The sequence below is a fragment of the Myotis lucifugus genome, unplaced genomic scaffold, assembly GCF_000147115.1.
Source record: "Myotis lucifugus unplaced genomic scaffold, Myoluc2.0 scaffold_984, whole genome shotgun sequence".
NCBI lineage: Eukaryota > Metazoa > Chordata > Mammalia > Chiroptera > Vespertilionidae > Myotis > Myotis lucifugus.
In genome coordinates, this window is record NW_005872032.1 from 8,286 (window position 1) to 28,371 (window position 20,086).

Genomic DNA, 20,086 nt, shown 5'->3' on the forward strand with positions numbered 1-20,086 from the left:
AAAGGGTTTTATTTCGGGCTCTCTATTCTGTTCCACTGGTCTGTATTTCTATCTTTATGTCAGTATCACTCTACTCTTACTTTAGCTTTGAAGTGTGTTTTGAAATCAGGAAACTTGGCGATTTTTGAAGATTGTTTTGTCTCCGCAGGGTTCCTTGAGATATCATATGAATTAAGAATGATATTTTTATTTATTTAAAAATGCCTTTGGGATTACAATATATTTTATTGAAACTGCAGATTGCTTTGAGTAGTATGGACAGTTAACAATATTAAATCTTCTAATTTTGGTGTTGTTGTTAATGAGGATGGATTTTAAAGAAGCAATTGCTTTGTTCCTTTTTCCTTCAATCTTTTTGTACTCATTCTTCTGAGGAAGTTGACAAACCTCTCCTAGCCCAGGACTCCCTGAGGTGAGGACAGGACAAGGGTTCCAGAACTTTAGATCCAGGGTCTATGTGAGGCTATTAAGTAAGCTGGAGTCTTTCCCCGATCCTTCCATTTTCTCACTCTGGTGTAACTGGCTGTTAACCCCATGGGTGACTCTATTCTGTTGAACATCCCTTTTTTTCCTGCCAACTCTAGCTCAACTGGAACAATTTTGTCCTGTATAAATAAGAACCTTTAAAAAAAAACAAATAAGAACCTTATTTACTAGAAGCCTTCCGTTTTAAGAATATTAGTGACTGGTTCATTTGACACATCACTAGTCTGTCAGAAATATTTGAAAGTCATTCACAAGAAATGTAGTCAAATTGTAGTAAGAAGCTAGGAATATTCCTTGGCATGTGGAATGGGGAAACTGAGACAGATAGCTGGATAAACTGGCTTAGCAATTTACAGCCAGATGCAGAAGGTCACCACGGCAGAAACCCTCGGGTACCTAGCAATGGGCAAAACTGTTCCTAGACCTTGACTTCAGGGTGGCCTTTCCTCCCCTGGCATACCATTGGTCATAACCTGACCTGCTGTTGACCAATCAGTAGAGACCAGGATCTGAAAGGGCAAACCTGGAAATGCTTATAAATATCTTATTGAGATCTTCCCTGAGACCTCCCCTAGGTACCCACCTTTAAAAAGTAGATAGAACCCCTCAAGACAAAGACGCCAGCATGTGCCCCTCTTGGGGCACACTCACTCAAATCTCCTTTTCCAGTGAATTTTCTTTCACCTAAACTCTAAGTGGTACCCAGGAGACTTGCAACCAGGGAAACAATAGCTCATCTTGGGCTAACCCGCTGAACTTGTCCCCAATTCACTTTGCCTCTGACTCTCCAGTGAGCTGACAGCAGCCCTGTATAGGCTCCCTTCTCTCCCATAAAGTTTCTAGAGAGCTGAAGCAGCCACAACTTGTCTCTCTCCCTCTGCTTCTTGTATCCCAGGCCCTTCCTTGTTTCACTGTCCCCAGCTTTAATAAACGTAGTCTCAAAATCACCTGGACTCATATTCTGAAATCTTTCCTGCGTGAAGTAAAGTACATGCACACTACCAGCTGGTCTTTTGCAAATTTGCTCAGGGCCTGGCTTTTATTTCTGATAACATTTTGAAATGTCGAGAGAATGCTACTTCAAAAGGAAGGAAAAGGATCTGGGAGTGTTCTTTAAAAATATTTTTATTGATTTCAGAGAGGAAGGGAAGGGGAGAGAGAGATAGAAACATCAATGATGAGAAAGAATCATTGATTGGCTACCCCCTGCACACCCTACACTGGGGGGTCGAGCCCACAACCTAGGCAACTGCCCCGACTGGGAATTGAACTGTGACCTCTTGGTTCATAGGTTGATGCTCAACCACTGAGCCATGCCAGCTGGACTGGGTGTTTTTATTTTTTTATTTTTTAAATTCTTTATTAGTTAAGGTATTACAAATGTGTCCTTATCCCCCCTATTAGCCCCCATACTCCCCCCCCACTCATGCTCTCATCCCCCTGTTGTCCATGTCAATTGGTTTGGCTTATATGCATGCATACAAGTCCTTTGGTTGATCTCTTCCCCTTACCCCCTCCTTCCCCTACTTTCCCTCTAAATATTGATAGTCTGATCGCTGTTTCTCTGTCTTTGGATCTGTCCCTGTTCATCAGTCTATGTTGTTCTCTATAATCCACAAATGAGTGACATAATGTGGTATTTATCTTTCTCTGACTGGCTTATTTCACTTAGCATAATGCTCTCCAGTTCCATCCATGCTGTTGCGAAAGGCAAGAGGTCCTTCTTTTTTACCACAGCATAGTATTCCATTGTGTAGATGTACCACAGTTTTCTAATCCACTCATCTGCTGATGGGCACTTAGGCTGTTTCCAAATCTTAACTATGTTGAATTGTGTTGCTATGAACATAGGGGTGCCTATATCCTTTCTGAATGGTGTTTCTCATTTCTTGGGATATATTCCTAGAAGTGGGAACACTGGGTCAAATGTGAGTTCCATTTTTAGTTTTTTGAGGAAGCTCCATACTGTTCTCCACAGTGGCTGCACCAGTCTGCATTCCCATCAGCAGTGCAGAAGGGTTCGTTTTTCTCCACATCCTCTCCAACACTTGTTGTTTGTTGATTTGTTGATGATAGCCATTCTGACAGGTGTGAGATGATACCGCATTGTCGTTTTGATTTGCATCTCTCATATAATTAGTGACTTTGAGCATGTTTTCACATGTCTTTCGGCCTCCTGTATGTCCTCTTTTGAAAAGTGTCTATCTAGGTCCATTGCCCATTTTTTGATTGGATTGATTATCTTCCTATTGTTAAGTTTCATGAGTTCCTTGTAAATGTTGGAGATTAAACCCTTATTGGTGATATTATTGGTAAATATGTTCTCCCATGTAGTGGGTGTTCTTGTTGTTTTGTTGATGGTTTCCTTTGCTGTGCAAAAGCTTTAATTTTGATGTATGAACTGGGTTTTTTAAGAGAAGTTAAAAGTAAGTAGTTTGACCTAACAAGTTAATTATTTCTGAATGAGTAAAAAGAGGCAAACTGAAAACTAGGGAATCTTTAGAGGTTAGTGGAAAAGGAATATTGAGAAATTTTATGTAGAAATGCCAGAACCTAATTATTGAGATATGCTTACACCCTAACCCAACAAAGACTACTAACCATATTAATTCAAATGAAGCTGAAATAGCTATAAAAACATGGTCCTCTATAACTGCAGCTGAGGCACAGAAAATTTACTTATGATAATCTTACTGTCTTCCTGGTCTGTGAAACTTTTAGATGGTAATTGTAATATACACCATTGGGTTATGACAGCCTTGTCCCCAAATATGATTACAGTTCCAAATTGCACAACCAGCAGGAATCAGATTAATAATGAATGACCCTTGAATGTTTTCAATGGGAAATAAGTGGACCATTGTAAATGGGAAAAAATCTCATGATCAGATTGTGAAAACTGAAGAGGTGTATAGTGTGCCCTCAAACTATAAGCAAATGTTATACTAGATGCAAAATACAGAGAAATGAGACAGACAGCAAAATGTGGATCACGATAGCTTATAGGTTAGGAATAACCCAAAATGTTTTAATTTTTTATTGTTTTTTTTATTTAAATCCTAACCTAAGGATATTGTTTCCATTGATTTTTAGAGAGAGTAGAAGGGAAAGAGTAGGAGGGAGGGAGAGAGAAAAACAGAGAGATAGAGGAACATCGATATGAGAGAAACACGATTGGCTGTCTCCTGCATGCATCCTGATTGGAACCATGGATTGAACCTACAACACACACACATGACCTTAACAATGAACTGCAGGCTGATACTCTAATCATTTAGCAACACTGGTCAGGGCCAAAGATTTTTCTTAATGAAGACCAGTGGAACCTGACTGGCTCCCATTTACCTGCTTTTCACTTTTGAGAAAATTTGACCTTGACTTCCATCCAAGGTTACAGTCTTCTCCTATCCCCAATGGTCATTTGTTCAGCTAGGTAAACTAAGACTTCCTAGCGATGAGCCTTTCTAGCACCATGGGACCACATTTTCCAACCAAAAGTTTGGTCATCAGTAAATCATTCCGTTTGATTTATGACCCAAAGGGGGAGGTGTGGATGAAAAAGGGGCCACATACTAAAGCTGACAAGCTCAGAGAAGGCCTGCATATTATGATTTGCAAAATATGAGACCTAGAGCAACCACATAGGATGGCCTGAAATGATAACTTTCTAACTATAAGTGAGTCATGGCAGGTAATTATGTTTTAGGAATTTTTTCCTGACAAAGCTGAATCTTTACATTAACGGAACATATCTATTGTTTTTGCATTCGTGATAACTTACTTTTGGAAAATCAGGAAAAAATTTTCATTTTTCCGGACCCTCACTGCACAGAGGAGAAACGACAGAACCCCTAATTGCTATTGTCATCATGTTAATTGTTCACTGCTAACTATACTCTATCAACCAATGTAAAAGAAGTATGTGTCTATTTGTTTTATTTTTTATCCAATCTCAGAGATTTCCCTGTTTTGCTTCCTCCCACCTTCCTAATCTATCACCAATGGATTTTATTTAACCCCTTAGGCCTCCTGCTTTGATTGTAATGTATAACATACGGTGCAAAACTGCCACTTTTCGTAGAGATTTTGCTTTCTGGCAATTGTCGTCAGTTTGACTCAAATAAATTCATAAAAATTCTTGACAGGTTTAAATGTTTCTTACGTTGGCAGCTGAAAATTTCAGACTTCTAATCAAGATTTGGCCTTTATGGCAACCTGTCCTCACCCTGCAACTAACCAGAGGCCTGTCAGGAGTTGCCTCATCGGGACAAAAGACACTCTTATTGCCCATATCACTCAGAAAATTTCAAGAATTTAAACTGCTCTATTCTAAGAACCAGGAAATATCTTTCTATGAAATCACATTAGGAAACTGAGGTTTTTTGAGGTGAGATCACTTGCCCAGAGTCACACAGCCTGCAAGTGGACAAAACCATGCCATGTATTGTCTATTGGCACTTGACATCTCAGCTCCACCCCTTTCTATATTTCCTCCTATACCAGAGGGGTTGAAAGGTTAAATACCACTCTTCCCACTTCTAATGACTGGGAATCCAGGTGTGAATTAATTTCATCCTCTGAGATGCACTTGTGTGTAGTTTGGACTCTGGGAGGGAGAAGGGGCTGTGATTCCTGCTCCTGGTGGGTGGGCTCTGCAGACAGAGCTTTATGTGAAGAAGCATGTGTTTCTTTCCCTCTGGGTGGGGCTGTGGCAATGGGACATTGAAACCAGACTTCATGTGTTAACTCCCTGACTTCCATTTTTCAGGCCCTTCATTGGTTTTACATGCACCTATTTCTGTGTGCTAAAGACCTTTCTGCACAAATGTTAATGCCTGGTTTACCTGTAATAGTCCAAAATGGGAATCAACACAAATGTCCATGAATGGATGAATGGCTAAACAAGTTTGGTGCATCCTACGACGGAATCGACCTGAGGGATTAAAAAGGAAAGAACTATTTCAAGATGATGGCGTTGATTCAAGAAGCCAACATTCGCCCAAAATTACATATTATATGGTTCAAAATATGGAAACTGCAGAAAATGCAAACTCATCTATTATGACTGAAAGCAGATAAGATTGGAGGGTGTGGGAGAGGGACAGAGTGAGGAGATTATAAGAGGGCCTGAGGAGGTTTTAAGATTAAAGAACATGTTCATTTTCTTCATTGTAACAACTTCTCTGGTGCATGCATATGGCAAAGCTTAATAATTTGTATACTTTCAATAGGGCAAGTTTATTACATGCCAACTAAATCAATAAATATGTTAAATTTAAATATACACATATGAAATATTGCTTAAAGTATAAGTTGAATAGAAAATTCAAAACTGTAACGTGACTTTTTTCTTGCACATTTCTCAGCTTGTCCATCAAAGGAGGGTGAGCACCTCCACAGCCTGCAGCCTCCTCAGCTGTCTGCTGACCCCACCTCAGCAACACCCACAGCCCAGCAGGGTCCAACCTCACCAGCATTACTCAGTCCACATTCCTTCTCACTATTCACACTGCCCTCTCTGGACTTCCAAGGCTCCTCCATCCAGCCAGGCATCTGCCCACCAAAGTCCAGTCCTCTGCAGGCAGCTTACTCATGACCCTCTGTCCAAAGGGTGAATGGCCACTCATGCTTCAGGTCTCAGCCAAGAGGTCACTTTCTCAGAAGTGCTCTCTGGAATCCCCAGAGAAGCTGAGACTCAAGTACATACAACTCTTACTTCCTGGTCCTTCTTTGGATTATAATTATCTCCTTAGTGCTGTGATTTCTCTGAGAGCCTGTCTTTGTTACAAGGTAAACTCCATGAGCACAGGTCCCACCTATGTCCTGTTCTCTCAGGTCCCAGGGCCCATCCCAGGTCTGGCACATCACAGATGCTCAGAAAACACTCATTAAATGGATGAGGGGAAACCACCCAATGGAAGCCTGTCAACCTGTGTGACACTAGTGGTCAAGCTATGTTCTTTATTGGCACGAAGTCATTGGTTTCAGCATGGGAGGAGGCCACAAGAGTCCGGGTATGACCAAGGGATGGGTTTTTCCCCCTCACACAAGCAGGGTGGGCTGGAGGTAGGACCAACTAAAAGTGAATAGTCAAACCTTCCTTCATTCTCAGAAAATCACAGCCCTCCCATTTTCCAACTTCTGAGTGTTGTCTCATATTCCTGGGCCCTGGACAGCAGCCTCTGTTCTTTGTCTTCTCACAGAGCCCTGATCTGGCAGACACTCTGGATCTTTCACCCCAGGTAGAGGTACTACCGTGGGAAAAGAGAGCTCACACTGACCTCAAAGGAATCCGGGGATGACTCCCAAACCCACAGTCAATGGTCTGTGGAGATCAGCCTGTATCCCTGAACATCTCACCCGCCCATGATGACTTGTGGAGCAAGGGGAACGTCCTCAGCAGGATGGGACAGGAGAACACAGGATCTGTGGTTGCTTCCATCTCAGAGGACTGAGGGTCCCACAGGGGCCTCCCCTCCCCTAACAGAGGGACCCACAGCTCCTGTGGTTGACACGCCAAGTGGAGCTGCTTCAGATCTTGGGCCCTGTGGGGAGGACTACAGCAGAGGATGGACAGGAACACAGGTGACTTGAATGCAACACCCCAATGCAATGATGGAGACGCACAGGGCATTTCTGGGATCAGCCCTCCAGTTTAGCACACTCTACTAAAAGCCTCAGAAGAGACATCACCAGGTCCTGTTCTTGAAATCTTTGGGACAGAGATTTCCTCCTGAAACAGCACATCCACCAGAGGGGATAGTTCTCATGACACTGGACTCATAATCCTCTGGACCCTCAGCCCCTCTGAGATGGAACAGCCCCAGATCCTGTTCTTTTACTGGGCTCACCCTGCTCTGGGATGGAGTCAGGAGGCCTGGAGCCCACAGTGACTGGGCCCTGACTGGCTGGCCTTTCAGTTTGAAGGACTGAGCCCAACTCTGCCCTGGTGTCAGGGTCAGCTCTCATTCTCTGGTCAGCATCCCTGGTGCAGCACCTGACATTGGCTGCAGGTCTCTTTCTGTTCTCCAGGGGGCGATATTTAAACACACAGACAACAGGGAATTCACACATGAAAATGGCTTTGCCTAAGGAGCTGGAGAAGGAACCTGATTTCCATTCCCTGCTCCCACAGATGCTTTTGTAATCTGCCCTCATGACTGCTGTATCCCACCTGCTACTTCTAGGGACTGTGAATAAAACAACAACAACAACAGAAATGGGTTGTAAAATAAGCCTGACAAGCCCAGGGGGTCACATGGCAGGCCTGACCAGCTCAGTGACCAAAAATAACTGCACAGGATGGTCGGATCACAAATTCCACACTGGGCAGGTGATGGCAGGGAGTCATGTCCCAGGCCTACACCTTCGTTAGCAAAGGTCAGACTTTACGTAAAGTGAGCCCTCTTCCCTGTTCTTATGCATCTTGAATAACATACCTTTGATACATCAGAGTAGTTGTTTTTTGCAAGATGATTTGAAGGCACAGACTCTGGTACCAGCATATGAGACAACATACTTCTTAGTTACCTGGTTCCTTGCACAACCTCTCTATGTGCTGTAAATGTTAATTATCCTGGACCCACCAAAGTAAAATAAAAAAAGTGTGTGTTTCTCCATTTTGCCTTTTATCAATTCTAGAGATTTCTTCACTTCCTAATGGATTACACACAACTTTTTCCATTTTCCTTTTTTATTATAATGTATAAAATAAGTTTCACAACTGCCAAGCTCAGGATTTGAGATCTTGTTCCAGGCATATGACGTTAGCTTGGTTCAAATAAACTTAAAAAATTTTCACAGGTTGGGAAGTTTCTTACTTTAACAGACCCAAGATCACCTGCTTTCTCAGGGCTATATTTGCTATTCCCCGTCCCAGGCCTGGCACCACTATGAACTAGGTGAGGTAATGAAAGGAAACTCCCCAAGACAGAGGACAGACAACGGCCCAAGGTCAGGGAGCTCCGGGACAGGCTGAGCCAACAGAGAGGGAGGTTCTCCCAGAAACTACCCCTGATAACCAGGGAGCGCTCAGCCACCTGAGCTCTGACCACAGTCCTCTCTTCCCAGGACATGCAGGACACCTTCACCTTCACTCCCAGGTACTGCAGGGCCTCCTGAGACTCCTTGTCCTGGGTCTCTGTCCCTGGAAGCAAAGGCCAGGCTGGTGACAACCTGAGATAGAGGGAGGGTCCCCTCTGCATTCATCACCCAGATTGATGCCTTTTCATACCCACAGTCACCTCTGTGGCCCTCCTGCTGGGAGGAAATCCAAACTCCCCAGGGCATTTGAGAACAGGGGGCAGACCCAGTGCCCAGCTAGGTTTCTGTATCACAAACAGAAATAATACCCAGTTTGGGGCCTGCAGGGCCCTCTGTGTGGTGCTGACAGACCCAAGACCAAGACACAGCAGAGGCCAATGCTGGGGTGACAGGATCATCCTCTCGGGGAAAACATGCCTCCATCAGCCTTGCTGTTGCAAGTGGGCTCCAAAGGCCATTAAGATCCACCTCCCCTGAGAGCTTGTCAGATGCAGAGTCTCTGGTCCACTGCACACCTGCAGAGTCAGAATCTGCATTTTAACATTATGTGGAGAATCCCTATGCCAGGAGAGGGGGAGGGGTGTCCCATCACCACATCACCAGATCTCATTCTGGTTGGGCATCCACATTAGCTGGACAGCTGCTGAAACAGCATCTACCGTGGCACTTGGGCATCGCAAACTTTACAAAGTTTCACAGGTGATCCTATGCAAAGCGGTGGTGACATCCCTGTGACAAGAGTTCCTGAGGTGGCCTCAGAACTCCTGCTCTGAAGGGAAAAGTCAAATTTTGAAGAGAGAGGGCTGTGGGGGAGGCTACTGTGCACCTGACTGGGAGCCATGGGGAATGCCCATGACCTGGATGCTCCAGGCTGGTGCTTTTCCAAACAGAGCATGTAAGTGTGTGTGTGTGTGTGTGTGTGTGTGTATGTGTGTGTGTGTGTGAGAGAGTGTGAGTGTGTATGTGTGTGTGAGTGAGTGTGAGTGTGTATGTGTGTGTGAGTGTGTATGTGTGTGTGTGTGAGTGTGAGTGTGTATGTGTGTGTGACATCAGCAGCTCCAAGGCAAACAAAATTTAGAGAGATGGTAAGCTGGAACTAACCAACATTTAGAGGAATGGTAAGCTGGAAGAAGGGGACGAGGAGGTGGGTCTTTGGCACAAACTCCGCCCTGGTCCACGTGAGCAGGTAAGTGATCTTGCACCAGGAGGAGGCCCAGTGCACAGTGAAGAGGGACAGCAGATCCCAACAGTTTGTGCAGCGGTGCCTTTGAGCTTTCCTGGAATCCAAGCTCTTCTCGCAGAGGGAGGGACAGTGCAGGCAGCAGACACCATGGAGTCACTCTCAGCCCCTATCTGCAGAGGACCTTTCCCCTGGCAGGGGCTCCTGTTGGCCAGGAAGGAAGGAACAATCCCTGGGGTTGGACTGAAGCAGGAAACACGGGGACTTGCTGGGGTCTCCTGGGGAGTGGAGGGAGGGCTTCTGTGTGGACCGGGGGCAGAGTAGGATGGGAAAGGGAGATGAGTAACAGGTAACTGGGAAATCTCATGATCTGGAAGTGGAGTGGGACAGGGAAACTTCAGTTGCTGTTAATTCCTAAGTTATTCATCACTGAGTATTGAATTTTGGAAACTGACCAAAATAATAACAATTTATGTCAGGTGGCACCAGAGAAGAACTTAATCAGGGGTACAAACATCATCCTTACCACCAGTCTCAGGAGAAATACACCCCAAGAGGTGCAGGACTCTGGGAACATTCATTAACCCACAGGTATTTGCAGCCTGTTGCAGGCACTGGGGATGCATGATCAGACAAGCCCCTGTCCCCATGGAGCTCACGTTCTGTGGGTGGAGAGAGATAAGAAAATATCTACATGTGATGTCAGGTATCCACAAGTGTTATAAAAAGAACAACAGAGCAGTGACAGGTCAGAAAGTGATTAACAGAGAGTCTTTAGGGAAGTGTTCTGTGAAGGTGCCTCCTATGGACCCTCCTAAATGTCACCAGGGGTCTGAGGCAGTGAGTGGGTGAGCTGAACAGACACCTGGCAAAAAGTCTGAGAAACAGAAAAAGTAACAGGTTCACAGGTGCTGAAGTATTGGTGGTCATGCTGTTGACCTTGACCACACTCACACACACACACTCACACACACACACCAAGGCTGAGATAAAGAGACCTGTTCCAAATCTTTCCAGCCCAATATATACATCCAAATATTGATCAATTTCTCTCTTCCCTCCTAGTTTCACTCTTAAATTTCTGGAGCCTGCCCACCACTGCCCAACTCGCTGTTGTGTCAACCAATGCTGCTGAGGGACAGGATGTGATTCTACATATCCGCAATATGCCTCCGGAATTTACAGTCTTTGTGTGGTACAGGGGGGAAGGGGAAAACTACAAACATAGTATTGCATGTCTTGGAATATTCCTAAGACATAGAACAGGGCCTGCACACAGCTGTCGAGAGAAAATAAACTTTGATGGATCCTTGCTGATAAAGAGGGTCACCCTGAAGTACACAGGAATCTACACCATAGCAGTCTACCTTCCAGGCTATATAAAAGAAATAGGATTTGGACGGCTCAATGTATACAGTGAGTGATTGCTCTCTGAATTCTGGGTGTTGGATGGGTGAACACACAGGACTGACAGCCCTGTACTCTACCTCCATGCCCCTCTGCATCATCTCCCAGGTTGGGTTTGGGCATTTAGTGCAGGACACACACAGTGGAGACAAACTTTCTCAGATCAGAGTTCCCTTACTGGATTCCAGCCCTGCAGACATTCTCCACAGAGAGAAGGGCCAGTCTGATGGGAGTTCCTCAGCAGAGTGAGACCAGTCTCCATCCAGTTCCCTCGGCCCCTCCCCATGACAATGACCCTGAGAAAGACCCTGCAGGTCTCGGCCAGAGCCCATCCTGAGGAGCCCCCTGCAATCCTCATAAAGAAGCTCAGCTTTGGCAGCCCCGCCCAGACCCCTGCCCCAGGGTTTCTGACTCCAGGGACCCTGGGGTTCCTGTGTCAGGTTGGGGTTAACCTCCTGGGAAGGGCTCAGTGGGTGCAATGGTTTCCCAGGTGTCTGAGTCACAAGGCTTTTGAGCTGCTCAGAAGCCAGAGCACAGGCCCATGAGCCACATCTGGATAGGGGTGGTGCTTCACCTGAGACTGTATGTGGCTAGCACAGATGGACAAGGTCGCCATGCCATTTATGAACTACACTGAAATATTTAGGAGAGTCCAGAGAAAGGTCAGAATCATAGGGAACAAAAAGAAGGAAAGATACTCCTGGCAGCTCCTCATCCACCAGGGATCAGCCCAGGAGATTCTCTCTTGGAGTTGAACAATAACAGATGTCCCTCATTTGAGCAGCTCCCCTGTGCCAATGTTTAGTCAGATACTGTGAATATTTTATTGTTGATACCCTGACACCCTGGCAGCCAAATGTTCATCGTACTGCATTGAGAGGAAACCAAGGCACAGGGAGATATAGTCACTAAAGCAGAGCCACACAGGCCATGAGAGTGACTCAAGGTCTGTCTGCAGCCATAACCTCTCCTCCATCCCAGAGGGATCCCTAAAGCAAACACTGGTTTAGAGCAGTGATGGCAAACGATTTGAGCTTGGGGTGCCAGCATTTTGAAAAACCTTAACTTAACTCTGGTGCCATGTCACATATAGAATTTTTTTGATATTTGCCACCATAGTAAAAAAAGACTTACATTTTTGATATTTATTTTATATATTTAAATGCCATTTAACAGAAAAATCAGCCAAGAAAAATGAGTTTGCTTGTCACCTCTGAGTCATAGGTTCGCCATACCTGGTTTAGATCTTCCCTTAGACATCCCCAGTTCAGAGAGAGAGACTGTGGTCTAGAAAATAACACCAAATGGAGAACTAATTTATTTGTACTCTAGAACCAAATTGCCTGCAGTAACAATCAGTCAGTGCTGGGAACACCCAGACCTTCCCCTCAGGTGGCTGATACACCCCTCCTTGCACTGGAGGTGAAACCACTGAATTGTTTCCTGATGTGTTGGTGTCACTCCCACTGGATATAAAGGAAAGAACGTTGCCTGCTAGCTCCCCATTTATGCTTGTAACCAGCTAAGGGATCAAGATGTAACACTCAGTTGTTTTGATGAATTAGGAAGAAATAAATGGCTACTGAAGGAAGGAATGAGCTAAAACATCTTCAGAGCTGAAACCTGGATGCAGAGTCTTTGGAATGCTGGCCACATGGGAAAGGCTCTCTGTCACTCCAAGGGTTGAGACCGATGTTTCAGACCCTTTGCTGTTCTCTATAGAAATAGTCCTTCTTGCAATTGTTCTTAGGCCCTGTGGTATTAATAGTAATTTTTGCATATGGGGGAATTTTAAGATCTTTCCAAATTTCTATCTCATAACCACCAAACACAAATGGTCCACAAGGGTCCACATGTCAGCAATCCATGCTGCCCTCTTGCCATTCATCACCCCTTCTGCATCTGCACAAGCCTCACCTGCCTTCCGCAGAGGGAGAATGACTTTAATGACCAAGGGCAAAGGATATGGTTCTGCTGCCACAATCAGATCCTGCCTGTCCCTTCACTCCTTTCTGGCTCATTCCTTGGACTCTGCTCTATCATTTATTGGCTCACTGGCTCATGTCAATCACACTCACCGGAAAAGGCCTGACCCTGCTCTTGGCCCCGGGGCCTGAGTAGTCAACAGACCACAGGTTCGATCCTGGTCCCGTTTTATTTCTGCTCCAATCTGAGTCTCTAAGATATCCTGGGAAATGGTGTCTCTTAGAAACACACCTCAGCTGGGCAATGAAAGTCTGTGAAGCTAGAACAAATTGCAGTCAGATGGTCAGTGAAGAACTAGGAGAGGTGTGGGAGGATTAGGGGGGCAGGTGGTGTCTCTAACTCTAGGTTCTCTTTTTTTCCACAACCAAATCCTGCTAATCTATTGAATGGTTCCCTTCATTTGTTGAAAAGACCATCCTTTCTCCATTGAAGAGTCTTGGCTCCTGAGAAAGGCTGTGCTTTCTCCCAGACATAGAGGATGTAAGTTCTCTGTGGGCTCAGAGCCCCAGGCATTTGTCTTGTGATACATAGACCTGCTTTATTCCTTTAAGTTGGCTGAGAGTTGAGAGGTGCCAATACTGATTGAAGAAGGCTTGGAGGACTCAAATGTCGCACAGGGCAGTGGTCTCCTGTTACCTGCTCAGTGGAGTTACCCACACTCAATATCACAAGCATTTACTTTGAGAGATTTGATTTATATTTTTCTAATGATAGTGATGTCGAGCATCTTTTCCTGGGCTTATTGACCATTTGTATATCTTCTCTGGAGAAATGTTTATTCATGAGGTTTGCCCGTTTTTAAATCAGCTTATTTGGTGTTGCTGTTGTTGAGTTGTAGGAGATCTTTATATATTCTGGATATTAACCCCTCATCCTATTAATGATTTCCAAACTATTTTCTACAAAGACCTCCTGCCAGGATTTCAGGAGACGGTTTACATTTGCTTTCTGTAAAGCCCATTAGAAAAATTGTAGGGTATCTTTATATATTCTGGATATTAACCCCTCATCCTATTAATGATTTCCAAACTATTTTCTACCATTTCACAGATCACCGTTCACTCTGTTGATTGTGTCCTTGGATGAACAGAAGTTTTCGTTTTGACAAAAATCTAAATTATCTAATCTTTTCTCCTCTGAGTTTCTAGTTTCATAAAGAAATCACTGCCAAATCCAATGCCATAATGCTTACCCCTATGTTTTCTTTTAAGAGTTTTATAATTTTAGTTTTTAGCTTTAGGATTCAATAAATTTTGACTGAATTGTTGTGTACGTAGATATTGCTGTTCAACTGCCTTTGTTAAAAAGACTGTCTTCTCTCCATTGAACAGTCTTGGCTCCTTTATCAAAACCATTGGATTGTGACTTTTGACAAATAGAAGTCTTTATGCCAGTGTAACTATTTTGGTTACTTTCCCTTTGTAGTAGGATTTGAAATTAGTAACTGTGAGACCTTCAATTTCAATGCATCCTTTTGAAGATTGTTGCAAACGTTTGGAATCCATTGAAATTCCACATAAATTCTGGGATGGATTTTTTTATTTCTGAAAAAAAGTAATTGGGATTTTGATAGGGATTGTTTCAAATATGTAGATAGTTGGTGGTCTTGGAATCAATGAACATGGATGTCTTTCCAGGTATTTTTTTCTTCTTTACTTTCAGAAATGTTTTGTAGTTTTCAGTGTATTCATCTTCTACCTTATTATGTTTAACCCTAAGCATCTAGTCTTTTTGATGCTATTGTAAATGGAAATGTTTTATTTATTTTATTTGATGATTGTTCATTTTTGTTTAAAGAATGGAAATGATGCTGAGTGTTGATTTTGTCTGTGGAAACTTCATCTTTTATATTAGTTATAATAGTTTTTTTAGGTATGTATTGGTGAAATCTTCCGGGTGTTCTACAATAAGATTATGTCATCTTTTTAAAAAAGATATTTTCTTATTCCTCTCTAAATTGGATATCTCTAATCTCATCTTCTTGCCTGATTTTCCTGACTAGTTGAATTAGGGGAAAAATAGCATCCTTGTCTTATTCATGATCTTAGTACTGTTTTCAGAGGTTCTCTGTGTGTTAGCTGTGGACTTTCCTGTGCGGTTTTTACCATATTAAGTAATTTCTTCCTATCCCTGCAGTTTCTGTCTTTTTTTAAAATCATAACCACTTCCCTTTAGTGATTTATTTTACCATTATATGCACTCAGCAGGCCTGGAAATAAAGTCCTGTTCAGAATGAGGAATCCTATAGATGGAAATTATGCAGATCCAAGGTCAGGAAGAGTGGGTTGGGCCATCTTTATTCACTAATGAGTTATTTAACAACAGTTAAATGCCCGTTCACTTTCTGTAAAGTCCCCTTGGCCAAAGTAGTGGGCAGAAGTGGTAAGATGGCCTTTCCCAACATACATGGAATTTTAAGTCAAAAGAACTTGTAGGAAAGGGTCAGTAAAAGCTCATGAGAGGAAAACTCCACCTTATGGTGAGGTTATACAAACGTGGGCTGCGAAAGGGATCCCTGTGTTGATACTACAAAGATGTCTATGGGAACAGGTCAGGGGTGATCTGGGTTCAGAGAAGAGGTGCAACCCTTTCCCTACACATCGTCCCCTGAACAAAGACAATTGTCCTTCTGCAGAGATTAGAACCATCCTCTGGTGACCTTACGGAGCTCACAGTGAAATCTGAGTGGCTAAGATGTCTGATGAGCTTGCATGGCCCAGGTCCCAAGCCCACTCTCAATTAGCCATGCTCTCTATTTCTTCACAGAGCCAGTGACAATGCCCACCCTTGAAGCCAGCAGCACCACAGTCATGGAGTATATGGATCCCGTGGTCCTCACCTGCTACACAAATGCAGTCTCCACCAAGTGGTTCTTCAATGGCATGAATCTGCGGCTGACGGAGCGAATGATGCTGTCCTTGGACGACAATAAACTCACCATAGACCCCGTCAGGAGGGAGGATGCTGGGAATTACCAGTGTGAAGTGTCCAACCCCATCAGTTCCGCTAAAAGTTTGCAGGTTGAGCTGGATGTAAAATATTAGTGACCTTCCTCCTCTCCAATATGTTACTAAACTCTGAATAATCTTTTGTGCCCTTTAAATAGATTTCTTATGTGGGTGGAAAGTCCTTAGAAGATTTGCATTGAGTCAATAAATGCTCAAAAAAGAGAGCTGACATTGTCATTATTGTTGACTTAAGGTGATAGTCTATACCAGATCCCACCTCTGTGTGGTCTAAGTTGTACCATTTCCACAGTGGAGGTGAAACTGTATCTTTTAAGAGAATCTCAGTGGCAGTGTGATTACCCTGGGTGCAGGTGATGAGTTTGCATAAATCCAAGCTCTGTCCCTCCTCCAGGGGGACATGTAGTGGATACCCAGCCACTGTTTTTGGCAATGGGAATGGACAGGAGGACATCCATGTGGGTAACAACACTGACCTTTTTTTCTCCCTGTTTGACTTATTTCAAAAAATTTCTTAAGTCTTTTTTAGTATGTTTATTTATATGGCTATAGACTTATTTGCATAAAGTAAATAGGACTCTGTCTTCCTTGTTAATAGGGTATAATTGAAACCTTAGTAACACAACCAAGGCTTTGGCTCAAATGTCCTAGTTCAGACTGATGCCCACAGAATTAGAAATGACCTCACCTTTCATGGAGCTAAATTTGACCTGCGGGGTTTTTTGGAATCTCTTGGAGATGAGGGCATTACCCAAATACAAGGATGAGGCTTCCTAATTTCAGGAGGCTGTTAGAACTCCCATCTTCGGTTTCATAGAAAACCTGCATCAGAGCAAATTATGTGGTAAATGTCAGTTCCTCTGCACTTAGGTCACTAATCAGGCCAAATCCAGTGACACCAGCCATGTTGTAGGATGGAGAATACTCTTTTCCTTGGAGGTGACCTGTGGTCAAAAGGAAGGTGACTGTAGAGAGCAATGTAATGTCTCCATGGAGAACTCTAGAAGCACAGCATTCTGGGAGATCAGATCCTGGCTGTGTTCAGGAACTCTCAGCTACTTTGCATCTGTTTATAAATTGCTGGGAAATTGCACCTCTTTATACATTCCTGGAAATGATTAAGATGTCAACTGCATCTTGGCTAAGAGAGATTTAGTTGTGTTCCCTCCACTGTGCTGAAAGCAGATTTGTTCTGAACTAGAGGCCTTAATGTTCCCTCAGAGTCACTAACCTTTACACAGTTTCTTCCTGACAACATGCCTTTGTCTTCCATCCTTAGACCATCTCTTTCATAAATGTAATTAGTAATTGCAGGTTCTTTCTCTGCACTTTTGAAATATACAGGCTTCTTGCCAGGGTTATGACCCAGAGAATAACTGTCTCAAGGACCTGGCCCCACCGTTTGAAATTTAATCTTCCTGGTGTCCCTGTGTCCCAGTTTCTGAGGGAGAGTAGGAGCCTAACTTGGGTGGGGACATTTACAACCAAGATGTGAAAAGACCTCCTGCCAGGTCTTCAGGAGATGGTTTACATTTCCTTTCTGTAAAGCCCATTACAAACACAGATGCCTATAATTCCTTTTTCTTTCCTAAAATCTCCCCAGCCTTTTGTTTCAGGGGTGTTGAGTTTCATCTCATTGCCCTATTGCATGGTTCTGAAGAATGTCTTCCTTTCCTCTTTAAATGAGTTGGACACCTGTTTTACTTTGTCATCATCTACCTGTAACTAGCTGATCCTGTCATTTTGCTCACATTGTCGATCCTTACCTTATTTTCAAATCTTCCATTTTCTTTCCTTATCAGGCTAAAATCCTCCACATAAAGGTCTCCAGTTTTCCTGCCTCCCTTCTGACTTGGCATCCACAGCAGCATCTGACGTGACTTCCTAGATGCTTTTGAGGCCCCTGGTTGCCTCAGGATGGCCTTTGCTTCAGAAACTGAGAAGACATGCAGGCCTGAAAGGGTACACGTCCACAGGGACCAAGCCCTCAACAGTGTTCACATTCATTTTCACTGCATCTTCAAGGAACAAGTTCACAGAGATTTTAACAAATATTCTGTCTGGAATCTAAGAAACTCTAGTAAACATGCTGGTCCCTGACATGTCAGTCACCCACAGGCTGTCACTAAAAGATGCTGTTTTGTGTCCCCCGTGACATGGAGCTCAGGCCAGGCATGTGTCCTCATACTTTGTTTTCTTCATTGTTTTTACAATCACAATCGCCAGGTGCCTGTTCATATAGAATCCACATCCAGAACCTGGGAAATGGAAATAAATCTTTCCTGTGCCTTGTGGGTCTGGGGTATTTAGCTATACTCCTTTGAGACTTAGCCAGAAGTGGATTGTGGGTAAGCAGAAGTGAGCATAGAGGGGAGCTGTTGAGTGATAGGATCTGTTCACAGCCAGGATGATAATTAGTAAAGCCTGGGGGATTTGGAGATGTTAGGCATTATATGAGGTCAAGGGGACCTAAAGGTACCCTGAAGGTGGGCTCTTTTGGGGAGGGCTCTGGATGGGGGTGAGGGATATGAGTGAGGGGCTACCTTCTACCTGTTGAGGGAGAAGCCACTGGAGCTGGTGTAGTGAAGTGGGAATGCAGTTTTCACTAACTTGGATAGGCAAAAAGGGTTGGGGGAAAGAATAAGGTTCTTGAAAATTCATATTAGTGTCCTGACATTTGGGAAAAAAGGGAGCACCAGATATACTGGCTGGCAGGAGTTACAGAATAGACATAAAATAAGAAACAAGAAGTAAAAGCAGATGAGCATCTTGTAGGGAGTTAGGAGTCTGAAAAGTGAGGAGGGATGGGGACTCCATGAATGCAGATGAGCCTAGGGAATGTGGCATTTGAGCCAGGAAATTAGTTGAAGTCCAGGGTAGTCAGACTAGAACAGGGCTTGGCATGGAGCCTGGGGAAAGTGGGGAATGCAGGGCAGGCTTGAGGGTGAGGACCAAATTGAGGGCCAGAGGTGTCCAGCCTCAAGCTCCAACCCAGGAGAGTTGTGTGCATTTGGCTCTCAAAGCAGTTTCCCCATAGCCTGGGAGAACCATGAAAGGCCAATCTCACCTCTATACACCAAGATGTGCCTCAGTAAACAGGTTAGCCATGTCCCAGGGGATTTGTGTGTCAGTGAGTAAGTCTGACTAGGAGCCTGGGGACAGGCAAGGAAAAGGCTGATGGTATGTGTGTGTTGGGGGAGGAGAAATTGAAGGCTGGCATGATCTTGGAATGTGTGGAGCATTTTCCTTCTTTGTTGACTACTGAGAGTAACTTTCTGTGATTCCACAGGTAAGAGATCAGTGGTAGGTCACAGGGATAGAGTGGTAGGTACGCACCTGTCTTTGTCTAATCCAGGATGTGTCACTTCCAATTATATTGGATGCTTCTCTCCTCACCTGAACTTATGTTGGTGGGTGTGGTAGAACCCAGGCTATGATGAGAAGTTCTGCCTACCTGGTCATATTACAGAACACGTTCAGATTCTCCATCTCTCCTCAGGCCTAGAAGCCTGTTGGGAGCTGTTGCTTTATTGCCGTAGAAGATATGGCCTTGTTCACAAGAAGTCTGCCTAGGAGTAATTATTTTATTAGATCTCACCAGAGGTTTCATAAAGCACCTTTCATTCTTCTAACATCAATTAGCAACTTGTCCTTTTCTCTGGAGGTTACATCCAGCATGGCCCAGACTAGTGGAGCCATAGATGTAGCTGATCCCTGAATGGTCAAGGATGTGGATGGCCCTATAGCTCATGCTTTGTTTAAACTGCTGATCACAAGAGTTGATCCTGTCTCTGGTGTCACTGTCATCACTGATGTCATTGTCTTAGAGCATCAACGTTAGCAGGCATCACTTCCACCCTTTGGAGCACATGTGTCTTACTAAGGCATTGAGAAACTTGTAATTTTGTTCATCTTTAGCAGGAAAGCCTCTAGTTCTCTCCATTTTTATGACTTGAGTTTGGGATTGAATTAACTTGGAGAATGAACACGTCCATTTGCCCTGGTAGGGAGGGCTGGC

The 20,086-nt window shown here is 44.0% G+C and overlaps 1 protein-coding gene across 1 annotated transcript in view; it reads left to right on the forward strand.

Annotated features, from left to right (window-relative positions):
- Window positions 1-15,879: 15,879 nt before the first annotated feature.
- The window catches only part of LOC111824153, a 34,374-nt gene continuing 30,167 nt past the window's right edge, over window positions 15,880-20,086 (forward strand). Inside the window, exon 1 of the mRNA XM_023747798.1 lies at window positions 15,880-16,134. Coding sequence (XP_023603566.1) covers window positions 15,880-16,134 — 255 coding nt within the window. The remainder of the gene's footprint in view (window positions 16,135-20,086) is intronic.